Source organism: Geosmithia morbida (assembly GCF_012550715.1).
Source record: "Geosmithia morbida isolate 1262 chromosome Unknown scaffold_4, whole genome shotgun sequence".
In the NCBI taxonomy this organism is placed as follows: Eukaryota; Fungi; Ascomycota; class Sordariomycetes; order Hypocreales; family Bionectriaceae; genus Geosmithia; species Geosmithia morbida.
Genome location: NW_023336191.1, coordinates 653,807 through 672,002, shown reverse-complemented (window position 1 = coordinate 672,002; position 18,196 = coordinate 653,807). Strand labels below are relative to the sequence as shown.

Here is an 18,196-nt window from a genome sequence, read left to right as displayed (position 1 = left end):
CACCCACCCACCAACCAAGATCTACACAACAGACCCCCAGTTTCTTATCTTCGAGATAGAACCAAGTCTATACTAATACTACGCAGTCAACCAGAACCTGACTGCAGACATGACAGACAGGACACGCACTGGGACCGTATTATGGAGCGATATACATACTCGTACAGGTATCTTATATATAATATAATAATATATATATATATATATGTGTGTGTGTGTGTGTGTGTGTATGTATCTACTAGCTCAGAATATTAATGGGCCGGAACGAGCAGATGGTCAACATATTCATCCATAATTTAAGACTCCATCTCCCCCAGACTTTTCTCTTTTTAAGAAAAGTCTTTTCCCTTCTTTCTTCTGCTTCTCCTTCTACTCTTGCCCCCTGCTCTCCTGCTCTACAACAGTCTGGGAAGTGGATTCCTTCTTTTTTCCCTCCTCTTCCTCCTGTCCTCCCGCTTGTATCTCTGGGATCTCAAATCACTCTCCATCTCCCTAGATGATGATTCCCAACCTCGACTACATTGAATAGATAAAACGCAGTAATCCAAACTCATACTCGCTCTCGACTCTCACCACCCCTCCCCTCCCCTCCCCCTCTCGACGACGACGACGACGACAACAAGAGACCGAGTCTCCCTGATTCTCTGCAAGATAACTAGAAAGACCGAAAGACCGAAACAAGACAGAAGAACAAGAAGAAGAACACACCAGCAAGCGTCAACATGTCGTACGCTTGGGTCGGTGCCCCGGCCGTATTCAATGGCACAGATGAAGAGACGGGCGGGAACCCTCGTACGTCACTCTCTCCCTCTCTCCCTCTCTTCCTCTCCTCTTGATATCTTCTCCTCCCCTTCTCCCCCTGGCTTGAAGAAAGAAAGGAAGGAAGAAGAGATGCAAGATAAAGGGGAGGATAAAAGATACCAAGAAAAAAAAAAGGAAAAAAAAAAAGAGAAGAGGAAGCCAAAAACGAACCGACGAAAGGAGAGACTGACGTGGAACGAAAATAGGCGTCGACAACCTGAACCAATGGTTCCAGTCAGGTGATCAGGCGTACATCATCCTGTCCTCGGCCCTGGTGATGCTCATGGTGCCCGGCATCGCCTTCCTCTACTCCGGACTGGCGCGGCGCAAGTCGGCGCTGTCGATGCTGTGGGTGGTCATGATGTCGTTCAGCGTCGTCGTCTTCCAGTGGTACTTCTGGGGCTACTCGCTCGCCTTCAGCGGCACGGCCGGCAACCCCTTCATCGGGGACCTGCACAACTTCGCGCTCCGGAACGTGCTGGGGGCGCCCTCGGCCGGGTCGGCCCTCGTGCCCGGCCTGCTCTACTCCTTCTACCAGATGATGTTCTGCGCCGTGACGGCGGCGCTGACGGTCGGGGCCGTGGCCGAGCGCGGCCGGGTCGTGCCCTCCATGGTCTTCGTCTTCTGCTGGGCCACGCTGGTCTACTGCCCGCTGGCGTACTGGGTCTGGAACGCGAACGGCTGGCTCTTCAAGGCCGGCGTGCTCGACTACGCCGGCGGCGTGCCGGTCGAGATCGGCTCCGGCATGTCCGCCCTGGCCTACTCGTGGGTGCTGGGCCGCCGCAACGACCGGATGATGACCAACTTCAGGCCCCACAACATCTCGCTCATCACCCTCGGCACCGTCCTCCTCTGGTTCGGCTGGCTGGGCTTCAACGGCGGCTCCGCCTTCGGCGCCAACCTGCGCGCCGTCATGGCCAGCTGGAACTCGTGCCTGACCGCCATGTTCGCCGCCGTCACCTGGTGCGTGCTCGACTTCCGCCTGGCCCGCAAGTGGTCCATGGTCGGCTGGTGCTCCGGCACCATCTCCGGCCTCGTCGCCGCCACCCCGGCCTCGGGCTTCATCGACCCCTGGGCCAGCATCGTCCTCGGCGTCGCCGCCGGCGTCGCCTGCAACTTCGCCACCAAGATCAAGTTCCTCGTCGGCATCGACGACTCCCTCGACGTCTTCGCCGAGCACGGCGTCGGCGGCATCGTCGGCCTCGTCTTCAACGCCTTCTTCGCCACCGGCCGCGTCTACGGCCTCGACGGCGTCAACACCGGCGCCACCGGCGGCTTCCTGGACGGCAACCACGTCATACTCGGATGGCAGATCGCCGCCATCGTCTCCGCCTGCGCCTACAGCTTCGTCATGTCCGCCACCATCGCCAAGATCATCGACCTCGTCCCCGGCCTCAAGCTCCGCGCCTCCGAGGAGGCCGAGCTCATGGGCATGGACGACGACCAGCACGGCGAGTTCTCCTACGACTACGTCGAGGTCCGCCGCGACTTCCTCGCCTGGAGCCCCCGCCGCGACGAGCCCGCCATGGACGGCGACGTCCACGAGCCCCACCACGGCATCCGGGAGCACGCCCACCTCGCCACGCCCCCCTCCTCCTCCGGTCCCGACGACGTCGCCGATCAGAAGGCCAGGGGCTCCGACGCTCAGCCTCAGCAGCCGCCCCCGCTCGCTGCCGAGACCCTTACCGCTCCTGCCGAGATTGTAGATGAGAAGCGGGCATGATCTCTCTCTACCCTCCTACCCTCTCTCTCCCTCTCCCTCTCCCTCGCATCACCGCGCTTCTTCTTCATCTCACCACTTGCAAATACCCTCGTCGCTTAAAGAGTCGTTTCTCCTCCTAGCCTTACTATATTTTCCTTATCTTCTTGAAACCTTCTTTGTCTATCTACATCTTTCTCTCTCGCAAAAGGAAATAAACAACCTTATTGGAAGCGAGCATGGGCGTTTTTTTTTCCCTCCCCCCCCCCCTTTTGCTTTTATTTTTGGACATCTTTTCCCCCTCTCTTCTCTCTTCGATTGGAACATGTTTATCTTTTTCTCTTCTTCACAGATGAAAGAATTTCTGTATATTATCTTGATGGTTATTACAAAGGGACTATCAGACTCCCTCAGAGACACGGACAGGATGGACCCACGGAGGGTTGAAGACGGGATGACAAATGAAGAAAACTTTGAAAAATGACTTGGTCCTGTGATTTTTCCCTTTTTCTATTTTGAGGACTTGATAATACGGCATCTGCATTGTGCTCTCGTTTCTCTGTAAAACGTACTCCTTACAAGTTTGCAAGAAACTTGAGATGAAGTTTCAAGTGTCCAGAGCGTACGTAACAAACAAACCAAAAAAAAAAAAAGTCGAAAAAAAATCGAACGGTACAGATACACATACACACACATATATGATATGCCAGGCCAAATACCGGGGGAAAAAAACGAATGCGTAATCTGGGAATCGAACCCAGGGCTCCCCGACGCTGCTCGGATGGCAACGGAGAATTTTACCACTAAACCAATTACGCCTGTGGTCGTTGTTGAAGGACTTGGTATTGGTTGGGTTAATGAGACGTCGATATCGTCATGCACTTGGCTGGTCTCGTACACAAGCTCTTTTTTTCTTTTTCTTCTCCCCTTCTTCTCGTTTTCTTCTCTTTCTTCTTCTTCTTTCTCTACCGAGTAGTCTTGCTCATCAGTTATCTCCTTTCATACCCTTCTCATCGCCGGCAGCAGACTCTCCTCTGTTCGTATACTTGATGTAAAGACATGAGCGCGCCCGTGATACCTTGGCTATTACTAGTAGTAGCACACACACATACACACACACACATATATATATATACAAAAGTATGTGTGTGTGTGTGTGTGTGTCCTGAGTATGAAATCGTGCAATTTTCTCGGCCCCATCTCAAAGACGCCTAGAAAGAAAGAACGGTGTTTTCTTTCTTTCATTCTTTTCTTTTTTTTTTAAAAAAAAAAAAAACAGAAACAGAAGAAACAGGGTCTATGGATATAAAACTGATACACAAAATCTATTGCCTCTCTCCCATCAAACCCCAATCAGAGAGCATCTATTCGATCGGAGCTCCGTCGGTAAAATCCCCATACTTCCCGGTAGGATACTCCCCGAAGCAAGCGTCATCGTACCGGGCCAGATCCTCCATGCCGGCCTGGACGTCGAGGAAGGTGCCGAGCTCGCACCAGCCGTCCTTCCTGTCGGGGTCGCACTCGGGGAAGCTCCTGCCTAGCGGCAGGGTGCGCTGGTTGAGCACGAAGTGGACGTAGTGCGTCTCCCCGCCGCGCAGGTAGCCGTCGCGGTTGGGTGACAGCGGCTGCGGCGTCCTGATGATCTCGATGTCGAGGCGGGCGCCGAACGGCGTGACGTCGGCGACTGTGAAGGCGTGCGGGCCCGGGTACTCGGTGGCCGGCATGGGGTCCCGGGCGAACTGGCGGAGGCCGAAGGCGGTCAGGATGGAGACGATGTTGGTGTCGTGCGAGAAGTCAAAGTACAGGCTCTGGTTGAGGGGGAAGGTCTCGATGTTGTCGTCGAGGGTGACGTTGATCTGGGAACCCGAGTAGCCTAGCGTGTGGTTATGCAGGCGGGCCATGACTTCTTGCTGGTATCCTATCCCCACGGCTCTCTGTTCACGTCAGCTTTTTTTCCTTTCTGTGCAACCTCTCCCTTATTCTTCTTTGTTTTTTTTTTTCGTTTTTTTTTCTGAGAAAAAAAAGATCCAATCTCTCTCTTCTTTCCTTCTGTCCTTCCTCTCTTCCTTTTATTCTCTCTGGCATCATACCTGGGAAGAGAAGTATGTTGAGAGGATGAGAAGAGTAAGACGAGAGCATGCATGAGAAGAGTATGACCAAAAAAAAAAAAACAACTGAGTGAACAGAACGGGGTAGGGGGGGGGGGAGAAGAGAGAGAAAGCATACCCCAGTAGGACTATAGAATCCGTTGCTTCCATAAAAGTACAAGTCGATAGAGTACCCAAACCCCTGCCACTCTTCATACGTAAAGAGGTCGCAGAACTTGCTGTACCCATACGCCACCGTCTCGTACGGACACATGTTTTGCGCGGCGTAGACGTCTTCGGGAGTCCAGTCGAATCCCTCCGTCATGGAGTTGAATCGTTTGGTTGCTATATTTTGCGCATCGCATCAGACACTCCTCTCAGGAATGAGACCCAGCGGACATATATATATATATGATATATGAGAGGATGGAGGAGAAAGAAACAAGAGAACAATTCACATGTGGACGGAACATACCATCCTTCAGATACGTGTTGACCCAGGTACTGGCCGCTTCCTTACCGGTCCCCTTGGGTGATGCGTTGGGACAGTTGAGGGATCCGGCGAGGGAGTTGTTGTATCCCTTCTCCTCGATGATGACTTCGATGGTGGCATTGTTTGTCCTGTCGTCTTGCCCTGTCAGTTCTCTCCTCTCCTCTCTCTCTCTCTCTCTCTCCTCTACCTCCCCCCTATTCTTTTCCTTTCTTCTTTTCCAGCGTCGAGAGTGTAAAAATAAATAAATAAATAAAAAATGAATAAATAAAAATAAAGCCAAAAGAGGGGGGGGGGGGGGGGGGGGGGGGGGGAGGCAAAACCCACCATTCAAGTCCAAAGAATCCGGCCAGCCCTAGCTCGGCCGACTTCAACATCCGATCCTGCGTCTGCGCATGAAACAAGAGAAGGAAAGAAAGATCAGCACAGTAACCCGACCACACGACAGGGAGCCCCGAACGTACCGTCGTCCGAACGATCAACTTGCTGTTGGTGTTATACAACCCCCCATACATGTAGCTGTGCAGCACCCCGGAATCGTACAGCTCCTGCCGTCCCTTGGGCACGAGAATCTCGTGGCCGAGGCCGTAGTCCCAGTCTGCGAGGAAGCCGAGAGCACCCTTCGGTCTGAAGCCGTGGCCGGCGTCGCGGATCTTCCTCCCCAGCTCGGCCACGTCCGCTCCGGAGGTGGGATACCGCGCCCCGTGCCTGGAGAGCATCTGGACCTGCACGATCTCCGCCCCCGCGGGCAGCGGATACTCGTCCACGCCGAAGCCGGAAGACGGCTTGTACGGGGACAGGTATCCCATCATGTGAAAGATGGGCGTCGTCTCGTCGGGCCCGGCCCCACCGGAGACCGGTATGTCCGTCTGGAGAGGCTGGTTGGGGACGTACGTCGCCGTAGGCTCGAACGTGCGCGTCTGCGCCATGCCCGCCTGCCGACCCGTTGCCGTCGGACCGGCCCAGAGCTGCGGTGAGGTCTGGAAATACTGAGGCGGTCTGTCCCCCTCGCCGTCGCACGGTGACGAGCCGCGTCCGAAGGAGTACGTCAGGGATGTGTACAGGTTGGTCGACAGGAGGATCACGACCAGGAGACTCAGGCCGTACGTGGCGTTGCGGAACCGGTTGTCTGGCCGGTAGAGGTGGTGACGACCGTGGGATGTCTTGCTACCGGGCCGGGCGAGCCCGTACTCGACCTCCTTCTCCACCTCTGAATCATACGACTCGTCATGGTCGTCGTGGTCGTCGTGGTCGTCGTGGTCGTCGTCGTGGGTCCCTACAGCTTCATATCGTGTCGGTGGTCCCTTGGACGTGCTGCGCCCGGGTGCACCGGCATCGACCATGACTGGAGGGGGGGGGGGGAAGAGAGAGAGAGAGAGAGAGAGAGAGAGTAGACACACCAGATGAGTAATGTGCTCTCATATAAGATAAAAACGTACTCTCATATCAAGGAGAGAGAGATGGTGGTTGGAAGAGGATGGATGCATCGATTTGATGAACAGACGTGAGCATGTCGCAAAGCCAAACAGCACAACACCACCCCCCCCCCTCCCTCCTCTCCCTCCCTCTCCCTCTTTCCCCCCCAATCCTGGGTCTCTACTGTCGGAGTTCCCCACACAGTTTCCGTAATTTCACGTCTGAGCACTGATATGTACGGGGAAAGACGCTCTAGGGACTGTGCATAGACACTGTGCTACCAGCATGCCTCTCTCTCTCTCTCATACTCCGTACTCCTCCTCCATAGTATTTATTGCATGCACAGCCAAACTCTCTCTCCCTTGACATCATGACCAGCACTCTCTGATCCGGTTGTCGATGGACAGGCGGGAACTAGATCAGATGAATACGATGAATCACGTCGCATGATTAACACACCCTCTTCTGGAAGAACATGGTGGGAGAAGAAGAAGGAGAGAAGACCACATCTACTCCGTATCTCCTTTTACCCGCCCAAAAGCCCGGTGCACTATCTTGCGGCTTGCAGGACGCGGGACGCTCCGCTCTACGGACCGCATGCCATGACTGCATGTCGCGACAACGACCAACACACACACACACGCACGCACGTACGCACGCACACACGCAGACGTCGATTTCAAAATCAATTTTTCTGTTCAGTGACATGGACAAGAACAAAAGAAAAATTTAATCGTCTCGTACTCTTCTGTTGACGGCAAGCTTCCACCTGCTCTCATCCTCCCTTCCCCTCTCTCTCCTCCGCCTCCTCTCACTTCATTATTCAGAATAATGGCCGCTGATCCTGCGTCCTCGACATGTCTTGCCTTGTCTCGGTGACAGGTAACTGAACTAGTAGTATTGACAATAAGAGCCGAGCATCCTTCAGCTCTGGCACGTACCACGATTCCCTCCTTTTTCGGCACATGTCGGTATATTATCTGACGATTCCCGTCTATAGAAAGACCCCGCCTCCAGTCTCCGCATCCACAAAAGGCCCCTGACGGGGGGGGGGGGGGGGGGGGGGGGGGGGGAAGAGAGCGAGAAGAAAATAGTAGGAGAGAGAGAAGAACGAGAGACTAGTGCAGACGCACCCTCACCCTCAGATCGTACAGCCGACTCTACCMCCCCCCCCCCACCCCCCGTCCACACGAGTACATCATCTAGGCGAGCGCGCGTTGATCACCTCTAAACTCGTATATACCCAACATCCTCGTGACGGGTTGACAGCCGACATGGAGAGGTAAGGTAGGTGTGGATTAGGGAGAGGTTGAGAGAGGGGGGGTCGAGAGGGGAGTGGAGGATGCATCTCCCCATTCCATCCGTCTCTCCTCTCCCTACTCTGATGCGCGCCTGTGCTGCTTCCCGCCCATCGTTCCCAAACCGGTGGCCGAGAAGGGCTCCCCCACCCTCCCCCTCCCCCCTTGCATGGAGGAGAGGGCTGCAGAGCGCCAGACGGTCCCGCACCGGGTCCGGGTCGAGCTCAGTTGGGCTGCTTGCGGAGGGGAAAGTAACCGCTGGGCATGGGCTCGAGGTGCCACACCTTGGCCCCCCCGGTACCAAAGGCCCTCGCCCACTCGGGCTCGAGGTCGGCTGGTATGGCCCACCCCAACTCGTCGTCGCGGAGTCTCATGCGCACCAGGTGGCGCGGTGTAGATCCGGGAGGACCGTCGACGAAGCCGTCGCGCCTGTGGAGGATGGCCAGGTTGTTGACAAAGTGCACGTCGCCCGGCTCGGTCGTGATGCTGAGCTCGGTGGCCCTCGCGATGGCCTCGACGGCTTCGAGAGCTTCGAGCTGCCGCGGGCTGATGCTGGGAAGCTGGGACGATCGGGGGTGGGCGGCGTTCCCGATCAGGGCGGCCCTGCCAAAGTTTGTGATGAGTCGTCCCTGATGATGAAACAGGATGGGTCTGCAGTGGAACTCGGGGCTTTTTTGGGGGGGGTCGCGGAGGGGGCGATGATGACCGGCGGCCACCACCAAGGTCAGAGTGTTAGCCGGAAATCCACTACTCGATAATGACAGGTCTCTCGACTCGGATGTCATCTCATCCTCCCCGGGCGACTACTCACAGGGCAAAGGGCCAATCAGACCCGGCCAGGGAACGTATAAGATCTGGGCGGTCAGTTGCCAGAACGTTGTAGATTGTGTAGCAGGAAGCAATGATGCACCTTCCTCCCGAAGCTGCTGTGCTCCTGGTCAGCCAGCCAACAATGTCCCCGGCCTCTTCGTTATGGAAGGTCTGCGATTCGGAGGGCGGGCGACGTGACTCTTGTCAGCAGTCTTCTCTGAGATAGAGGGGGAGCGGTCTGAGGGGAGGCAGAGGGCAGAGGCTGAGACAGAGGCGAGAAAGAACCAGAAAAAAGAGACACGGAGACGAGAAAAAAGAGAGACAGAGACGAGAAAAGAAAAAAAGAGACAGAGACGAGAAGAAAAGAGACGAGTCGAAAAACTTACAATCGGCGACGTGGAATGTCGATGATGTTCGGCAGTCAGGGCAGAGCTATCGTCGGCAACGATGTGGACTAGTGATATGTAGAGTCGTGTCAGTGCCCAGGCAGCAACAGACATATACCACTTACACGTAGCCACACCAGCCTCTCTCCCCACCACATGAACTACCCATACGAGAATGGCCTGCGGAGGAGTGCGACTCTAGATGGAGAGGGGGGAGAGGGCCGAGAGAGGCACAGAAGGCGAGGGGAGGAAGACGTACCCATCATGTTCCCCTTGGTATCCTGACGTCCATGACGGTTCGCGACAAAGGACTGTATGCCCAGATAGAGCATGGTCAAATCCTCAACCGAGTACCTCTCGGGGTCCAAGCCGCGGATGAGGCCGAAGCCACGTCCGTCGTATACCTGGTGGCGTACCTGACGGAGCTTAGGACCGAGGGTTGGTAGCGGGAAGTTTTCCCTGTTGATGCAATCTCCATCCAGTCCAAGAGCTGTTTTTTTTTTCCGTTTCATCGGTCGTTTCCACGATTGTAATCAGCCAGCCATGTCTACACTCTCAAGGAAGCCGAAAGCAGGAAAAGAAAAAGGGAAGGGGAGGGGGTGGCAGGACAGAAAAAGAGGAAGAAAAAGGAAAGAAGAGAAAAGACGAGAGGTTCCAGGACAGAACAGCTCCGGTGCCTGACGGGTAAAGAAAATCTCGCCACCGCGGCTCCTCCTCTTACCTTTGAACTTTTCGAGACAAGATTCCGCCTCGCGCACGTCCTCCTGGGTGAGGTGTAGGATATACTCGTCCTGGTCGTCGGCCAGTCGGTTGCCATCCCAAGCCATCAGGGAGTCGACGTATTCCGGAAAGCCGGTCGGGAGCGGACTCGCGGACAGGGGCTCTGCCACCGGGAGGGTAGCCATCCTGTCTCCCGCAGGGATGGCGGGAACAGAGACAGGCTGCCGAGCTTGACAAGATGCCATGACGAACTCTAGCTCCAGACAGGCAGCTGATCTTGTCCCCCTTCCTCTTCGCTATCGCCGCGCCCCCTCCGCCGCCTCCTCCTCCTCCTCCGCCTCCTTCTCTTCTCTCTCCGTCCTGTTGGTTTCCTCTCGTACTCCCGTAAGCTTTCACCTCTCTCCCTATCACACGTCCTCTCCCTCGCAGGTTGAACGCCAGCGTGGTGTGGGGTGGTGGAGACTTGGAGGAGGTTATGGGAGGATTGTGTAAGAGAAATCGGAGTGGTGGTGAGTTGGAATGACGATACCTGGTAGATAGATGTCGGGGGGGAGTTGAGGAAGAAGAAGAGGAAGGAGAAGAGGAAGAGGAAGGGAGAGGAAGAAGGGAGAAGAAGGAGAAGGAAATGCACATGTGGTGGTATCTCTCTCTCTCTCACTTTTCTTGGCCCTCTCTTGTGAGGAAGGTTCGAACTGTTCAGCTGCCGCTTTTGAAGGAAGGTGCAATCTTTTTATATGTCCTTTTCGTCTTTTCCTCTTAAAGTGAATTTGTCTTCTCTCCCAAAGAATCAAACCCCAACCCCAACCCCAACCCCCTCTTCCTTCCTTTTCCACCTTCTTCCTTTTTTCCCCCCCTTATCCTTCTTCTTCTTTACCCGCCAAAAGTAAAAACAAAAAGGAAGATGGTTAGTTGTCTCGAGATGTTCCCTTCTCTCGTTCTCCCTCTCTCTACCTAACAACCCTGGTGTGATTGGGAGAAGACCAACACCAATGACCAGATACATCCCAGGCCCCCCCCCCTTGTTGCTTGCATTGCCAGTAGTAGCATCGATATTGCTATTTCCGTGTATCTGAACAATTAGCTCGGTAGCAATCCAGGGTAGTAGTCGTCCCAGTTTCCTCACGGGAGACCGCGCGAGAAACAGAGCTCAGCATAGCTGCACGCTTCCGAAGAGCGCAGCAGATTCTTTCACAGTCTCGTGTTGGTAGTCAGACATGCTCCTGCTACTATCATCACTGCGAAACAGATACTACCAGCTCCTCGCAGTTACTCTACCCTTTCCTCATTCTCCCTCGCTGACAAGGAAAAGACACAGGTGACTGCTGATAGATCTTATCTTTGGGGATCGATCGCATATTCCTACAATCCAACAACAGCCGACAAGACAAAAACAAAAAGCAGACGAGAAAAACAAGACAAGAAAAAAACAAGACAAAAAACAAAACAAAAAAAACAAAACAAAAAAAAGCTGCCTACGCACATAAAGAGATGAAGATCTCCACACAAGGTCGTGGAGCCAATAAGACTCGGTTTTTTGATCTTTTTTTTTTGGGGGGGGGGGTTTCTTTTCTTCTTTCTGCAAACATCACAGCCACACACGCATGGTTCCCTTTTTCCCCTTCTTCTCTCCTCTCCGTCTGTTTTACTCTCAGTTTGAAATCATATGGTACTCTTATAAAAAAATAACTAATTTTTTTTTAAAAAAAAGAAAAAAAAACAGAACACTCTGTATGACGTGACAATTTCGGCGAACCGAGATGCAGTCCCCGAAGCAGCACGGTTCATCATGAGATCCGCCACCTCCCCCTTTTTCTTCTAATACGGCGGATGGCATGGACGATCATCACCTAGGGGGAGAGGCGCCGGTGGTGGGACTGGACTGAGTCGGTGACCGCACGAGGCTAGATCGGTCGTACGGGATGGATCTCTCTCTCTAATCTACGGCTGCATATAGCCTTTCTTATTTTCCCCCTTCTCACTCTTCTTCTTCTCTCTCTTCTCCTATTCGTTTCTGGACAATCTCTTCCCGGACGGTTATCCGTGTGTATATCTATGTGAGGAAACAAGCAAAAGAAAGATGCTGCGATGGAAAAGAGACGGAAAGGAAGATGCAGAAGAAAGATGAAAGGAGCACCCCACCCCCGATCACGCACTCTATGCGGCTTGGAAATCCAATCTGGTCGATGCCATCGTCTGTACTCTGCATACCGCTGCATACCGTACCGGAAACCGGGAGACCGAGAGGATTGGAGGGAGGAAGAGAGAGTGTAGTGTGGCTACAAGAAGTGGATGATGAGAATGGCAACTCTTATAAGCCGCAGTCCCTGTCCTTTTACCAGCCTGTATCTTGTATCATTCTTACTATCCGTCAGTGTCTTTTTTTTTTCTTTTTCTATCAGTCTGTCCGTACCGCTCCCGTCCCTGCTTTCAGCTTGTTCCCCTACATCATTTACATCTCTTCTCTCCTCGTCTCTCCTCACCTCTTCTCTTCTCTTCACATCTCTTCTCCTTCTCCTTCTTCTACTTCTTCTCCTTTTTCATAAGAGAAGATGATGATTGAAAATCTCCCCCTCCTCCCCCCTCCTCCCCCCCAATCGACCACATATTGAATCTACGGCTAATCCAAATTGATCCAACAAGGTAGCCTCGCTGACAACACCAGATGGAAGCTAACATGTGCGAATCCCTCATCCGTGGCCACACAAGAGAGGGAAAGAAGAAGAAGAGGGGGGGGGGATTGAGGCTGATGGATGATCTCTTTCGCTAAACTACCGTAGCTATTTCAAGACTGTGACTACGCACGGATGTATGGGAGATGGGGGGGGAGAAGGGCTGGCGGAAACACATGTGGCCCCATCGCCTCAGACCGTCAACATATTCATCATCATGTAAAGGAAAAACCTCCCCAACTCTTTCTTCGGATGTACGGGAGTATACATACGCGCAGACATCAGGCTCTCCCAATCCTGACTGTTACGTACACGGATAATGCTCAGCAATATTACTACGAGCGATACTGCATATATTGTATGCTATGGACCCATGATATCAGCTCGTACTACTGTAAGCACTCGCTAGCTTCTCCATCCCGTTCCAACCCCCCCACACACCAGGTCTCTTCCGATGCACACCTCGCCGCATCCATCTTCATACATGAGCATACGCACATAGAGTTACGGAATCTCAGCTTCGCAATCAATCACGCGCTTTGTGCCGCCAGCCTCCTCCCCCTCTCGGCTCTCTCCTCCGGTCTTCCCGTGGCGGTCTTCCCGCCCGTAGTCCGTACTTCCCAAGATCCAACATCTCTCTCTCTCTCTCTCTCGTCCCCTTGACTAAATCGTCGTCCCCGGGTGCCATTGCTCTTCAAACAGCTGGCTGACGAAATAGTAATCGTCTTCGTAGTCGCCCTTGGCCCTGACCTGTTCCCACTCCCCACCTGCATCATGCAAGGGTTAGCGTCGCTTCGGCTATCTGGACGAGAGCACGTACTGCGCCGCCGTACCCGTAGTCCCACAGAGGCACATCGTGGCTGCTCGTATACGGGTCGACGGGCCCATCCTGCAGCACCCCTGGGCAGTCGGACGTGTACTCACGCTGTCGTCTCACAGAGCTTCGGGTGGCGTGGATGAACTGAATCTGCGACTCGTCCAGGCCGGCCAGTACCTGGAGCTCTTGGTCTCTGCATCTATCGGAGAATGGGTGCACGCCCTTGTTGCAGTAGTGGAAATGCGCCAGGAGAATGTTGGCACCTGTTTCGCGACAACAGTTAGCCGTGCATGCGTTTTATTCCCTACCCTTCCATCCGTACGCTCGCATGTACAGGCTGCTGCCGATACTAGCCCTGCCAGTCCGCGCCATTTCCGCGCTGAAGAAACCGATAGGGCCATCCGTGCTGGGAGAGAGGGGGCGTGGACTTGTCCGAATCTGCGGGTAGCCTACCGAGGTGATACTCCTTGACCTTGTCTTCCCGAGCAAAGCGCCTCTGCCACCGTGGCCTGTCAGCAATCGTGTCTCTTCTTTGTCTTCCATCGCGCTCCAATCATGCGCTTCGGGGAACCGGCTTGCAGCTGTCCGAGATTCTCTTTCCTTTTTTTTTCCCCCTTCTCTTCTATTCTCCTCACCTCTCCTCTCCTCTCTCCTCTCCTCTCCTCTCCTCTTCTTCTCTCCTCTCCTCTCCTCTTCTTCTCTCCTCTCCTCTCCTCTTCTTCTCTCCTCTCCTCTCCTCTTCTTCTCTCTTCTTTACTCTTCGCCTTCCCACTCCCTTCCCTCTGGTGTCTCCCTCGCGTACATGGTTTCTTTCAGAGGCAGGGGTGGAGGGGAGGGTGGTCTCTCTTGCTCACCTTCATGCCGTGCTTTCGTGCATAACCTGCGTCGTGGGCCGTGATCAGTGCAGTATTGTGCAGGAGCACGAAAATCACCAGGTACGTCACCATCCACGTGTTGAGCTTTCTCTTCGATACAAGCTTCTCCAGCCTCTCTAGTAGACGACGCCTCAGCTTGGCCTGAATGTCGTGGATGAGGATGAGGTCAAGCTGCGCCCCCAGGACCGGTGGCACCGGAATCTTGCCCGGCGTGGGGCTCGTCTCGTCGAGGATGTCCTCGGGTATGCCCAACGTCTCCTCCCCGACTATGAAGCAGGACCTTGTCGAGAGCCGGATAGACATCCACAGTCTGAACGTGTCGCGGAGAAGCTCTGCCGACTCTCTGGGCGTCGAACAGTCCTTGCATATGTCCAGCATCTGCTTGTACGTCCTGTACAGGAGGTTGGCCGGGTTCCCCAGGACGTTGGGGAAGGCCTGATTCATCGAGCCATGTATGTGTGCCGCGTAGGCCCTCGTCGCATCCGCAAAGTCTATGAGCGCGTACGGAGGGATCTCGACACATTTGACCACCCCGTTGTAGCTCCACGTCCTCGTCAACTTGTCCCCCTCCTCAGGGACAAATTTTCGAACCTGGATCTTGAGCGTCCGGTCAGAGTAGCCGTCCGATATGTGTACCGTCTTGATGTCCGACGACATCCATTTCTGGACAGGGTCGGGCCCGGAATGCGTCCACCTCTTGGTCCACTCGAAGCCCGGGACCTGGCCAGGCTTGTATAGCCTCACGTCGCTTATCTTGTAGCGGAGGCAGGGTAGGCGACCTGCCCGCGTGTTCTCCAGCTTCTTGCACGTCAAACACGGTCCCAGCGGGTCATTCGCGTTGTGCTCGCACTATAGCCATGGTCAGCCGACAAGCTCCGGCCGAGCCCGCATTGAACCCTGAAGCAACCATGGCCGATCTTCGCAGGCAGACATGGCCACGCCGGCACTCACCCGTATACGCTGCATCCGGCACCTGACACATGAGCCCATCTTTCTAGTCCTTGCCGTCTGCTCGCGCAGGACCGGATCTTTGAAAGGCCCGCGCTTTCCCCCTCGTTGATTGGGCTGCAGGATGTAAAAGTTTGGCTGGAGGGTATACTGTATAGCCTTGCCGTGATTGTCTTGGGCCATCGTCATCAGGGGTTCAGCACTGGAGTACTGCGGTGGTTGGGGTACAAACGGCTGCTTATCATCGTTTACATGGAACGATGACATGCCTGAAATGTCCGAGCCCTCAGGCGGAGGTTGATCCGGAGAAGACTTGCTGTCCCGGACCCGAGCTTGTCTGGAAGCTGGTGGCTGTGCATCCTGAGGGACCGTCTTGGAATAGGCATCGCTTTCGGACCCGAACTCGAGGCTAGCCAAGCTGGTATGGTGACCCATGGACGCCTCACCAACATGCGGCCCTGTGGCTGGTGTATTGCCGCCGGTGTTGGCCGCTTGGACAGGGAGATGGCTCGTTGGGTCGTGATAGGGATAGTATGGTATCACTGGAGTTTCTGCCAGCTGACTTCCGTGGACCGGCTGGGCATTCTGATGCGCCGTAGGCATCTTCTCGGCGACATAGGGGCCTTCAGTTCCATGAAAGACTGCCGGCATCTCTGCCAGAGGTCGGTAGCCTTTTCCTCACAGTCAGCTTCAGCTTCATGGTCCACCACCCCCAACTCCGCTATACTGGAGACGGTCTATGTGGGAAAGGAAGAAAGCTAGCTTGGGGTGGGCGTAGAAGGAGGATGCATACCGGCATTCTGCTCGAATATGGCGGCGCAGCATGGGTACATCAACGAGCCGAGACTACTGAGGCTCCAAGTCTGGTGCGACGATTCCTCAAGCGCCCCCACAGGCGAGAGGGCAGAGTTGGAAAAATCCGGGGGTCTTTCGGCAACATACCCAGCCGACTCGGTACCGTCATCTTGGGTTCTCCGGAGTCCCATCACTGCAGATGATGGATGAAGACCAGACGAGCGCTTAGCAGGCTGCTTCACACTCAGCTTTCTGCGCTTCCGGGGCTGCGCACTGTAGGCATCGGCAGATGGTTGGAAACTGGAGTTGAGACCATGGGGCACGTCATAGGCCGAATCCGGATGCAGGCAGAGTCTCGGGTAGCTAGCTGGGTCCGGCTCGACCGAGTTGCTTCTGGGATCGAGGGTGGCATCTGTCAAAGATATACGGACAGTGTCCGTGTTCTGGTTCCACGGTATCAGATCTTGACGTCTTTGGCGTAGAAAGAACTCGTGGGACTCCTATCGAACAATGAGTGGATCAATCAGTCAAGTCATAAGCTTTGCGAGACAGGGATTCGTATATTGTAGGGAGGAGCCCCGTGTGAGGCCGGTCAAGCGCTTGGTGGGGGGGGGGGGGGGGGGGGTGGTCAGGGGGGACGGGGACGGGTCAAGATGCTCGTGGGCGTAAAGGAGGATATGCCGCTTGGGAATGTCTCGGCAATGACCACACAACATGTGGGCCGGAGGAGGGAGAGCAAATAATTGAAGGTAACGCGCTATATCACGTATCCTCACATGCACCATGCCGTCCCAACCATCACAAACAGCAGAAGTGGCACTCACCATGGTGGCGGTAGAGAATCGTACGGGTAGCGGGTGACTAGAGCCGTGGTGCGTGAATAAACAGGGTGTGTGCAGTCAACAGCGGCAGCATTGACCGAGTTTGAGAAAGCAAGAATAACCGGCAAATCGTCAAAGCGGCAAGGCGGGCACGGAATCCTCCCCACGGCCGAAAAAGGGTACACACAGCCTGGGGCTATGTAGGAACAGAGAGGAAAGACGGGTGGCTAAGCTTGTGCTGCCAGGTCCATGGAGGAATCTGAGTGTCTTGAAAGCAAAGCAAACCTCGGTCAATCTTCTCTCTGTAGTCCTGCACAACGACAACCGGTGAAAGATGGGTGAAACAAGGAATAGATATGGCTTCGGGTAAGATATTGTGGTGAGAAGGATAGAAAAGTGAAGCGGCATGTGAGGTTAACGAGGGTATGCCAGAGGAGTGCAACTTGGAGTCAGCTTCCGCCTTCTGAATCGGTATGCGCCGAGACAGGGGTTGTAGGTGATGCAGTCTCACAGAATGGGACTGGCGGGGAGGAAGGGGGGGCAGGAGACCTCCCCTCACGGTTATACACTCTGCCCCAGTGCCAGGAAGACATCAGACGATCCTGGCAAGCGTTGGCAGCAACTCGAGAGTACTTTGCAATTAACAGCCGGTGTTATACTTGCACAGCTGATATCGTGCAGATGTGCTTTCTGCATTGGGCTGGCAGCATGGAGAAGGGACCGATAGTGACAGTTGATGGCAACGATGCCCAAGGTACAGGTTACTCAGTGAAGCATCTCTTGTTCACAGCAACATGGTGTCGTGCTGAATTCTATATGGCCGGTCTCAGGGATACACCGAGCATCGGGCGAAGCAGGGATAATCTACGTCGTAATAATACAGCCTGGGGAGCAGGGGCATGGGTCCGGATTCGCTGTTAACACCATGCACGCCTGGGCATGGTGGTGTGCAGGCTGGCTGGGCAGGCAAAGAACAGAGGGAGAGTGGTGAGCAGGAATGGTTGGTTCCTATTGTCAGCAAATTTCGAAAATGTCATGGTATCAGGGAATATTCCTTCCACCACCTAGAATCGGGCGCCGGCATGTGCAAGTCAGATCCCGAGTTGAAACATGCTTGGGCCAGAGTTATAGATTGACGCGTCGACGACGCCCCCGATCCGCCGATGGCCAAGGCCATGGTCCACATGTGCCAAGGATCTTGTTTGTCTTTTGCATGACTTGTTGAAGAGGTTGATGATGTGTTTTGCAGGAAATGGTGCAGCACGATTGTAGGTTGACGAGCATTATCAGGAGCCTTGCTCAAGCAGATCTGCTTGGCTGACAAACGCGTAGAGGCGTTGTAGTAACAAAGAAAATTGCCTCGAGTAAAAATGATTGCAGCTCGCACGCTGCATCACGTCCTCGCGCTCTGAGCACGCCGTCTTCTCCCGACTTGATTGTCGCTCACGGCGTCTGTCAGAGCATAGGTGTGCAATGCGGTACCACCGCGGAATCAACACTTTGCAGGTAGCACAAGACAGGCGGGCAACTTCATTGGGAACCCAGGTGCTCGGGCATATATATA

General features: G+C 54.5%; 4 protein-coding genes across 4 annotated transcripts; 1 reads left to right on the top strand and 3 right to left on the bottom strand.

The window, feature by feature from the left end:
- Positions 1–722: 722 nt before the first annotated feature.
- On the top strand, positions 723–2,524 carry GMORB2_5678 (ammonium transporter, Amt family; the record flags this gene model as incomplete). Its single annotated transcript, XM_035467648.1, has 2 exons — positions 723–741; positions 1,008–2,524. The coding sequence occupies 2 exons, from the start codon at positions 723–725 to the stop codon at positions 2,522–2,524; spliced, it is 1,536 nt and encodes a 511-aa protein (XP_035322614.1).
- A 1,340-nt stretch (positions 2,525–3,864) lies between these two features.
- Positions 3,865–6,420, bottom strand: GMORB2_5677 (Pfam:Acid phosphat A; the record flags this gene model as incomplete). The annotated part of the gene is made up of 5 exons (XM_035467647.1): positions 3,865–4,434; positions 4,727–4,932; positions 5,063–5,208; positions 5,405–5,466; positions 5,542–6,420. 5 exons carry the CDS (start codon positions 6,418–6,420, stop codon positions 3,865–3,867), a joined length of 1,863 nt encoding a protein of 620 aa, XP_035322613.1.
- A 1,595-nt stretch (positions 6,421–8,015) lies between these two features.
- Positions 8,016–9,952, bottom strand: GMORB2_5676 (Taurine catabolism dioxygenase TauD, TfdA family; the record flags this gene model as incomplete). Its single annotated transcript, XM_035467646.1, has 5 exons — positions 8,016–8,460; positions 8,603–8,754; positions 8,988–9,055; positions 9,247–9,477; positions 9,709–9,952. The coding sequence occupies 5 exons, from the start codon at positions 9,950–9,952 to the stop codon at positions 8,016–8,018; spliced, it is 1,140 nt and encodes a 379-aa protein (XP_035322612.1).
- Positions 9,953–13,039: 3,087 nt separating this feature from the next.
- On the bottom strand, positions 13,040–16,638 carry GMORB2_5675 (uncharacterized protein; the record flags this gene model as incomplete). Its single annotated transcript, XM_035467645.1, has 7 exons — positions 13,040–13,143; positions 13,301–13,384; positions 13,647–13,689; positions 14,048–14,917; positions 15,020–15,639; positions 15,810–16,311; positions 16,588–16,638. The coding sequence occupies 7 exons, from the start codon at positions 16,636–16,638 to the stop codon at positions 13,040–13,042; spliced, it is 2,274 nt and encodes a 757-aa protein (XP_035322611.1).
- Positions 16,639–18,196: the final 1,558 nt, after the last annotated feature.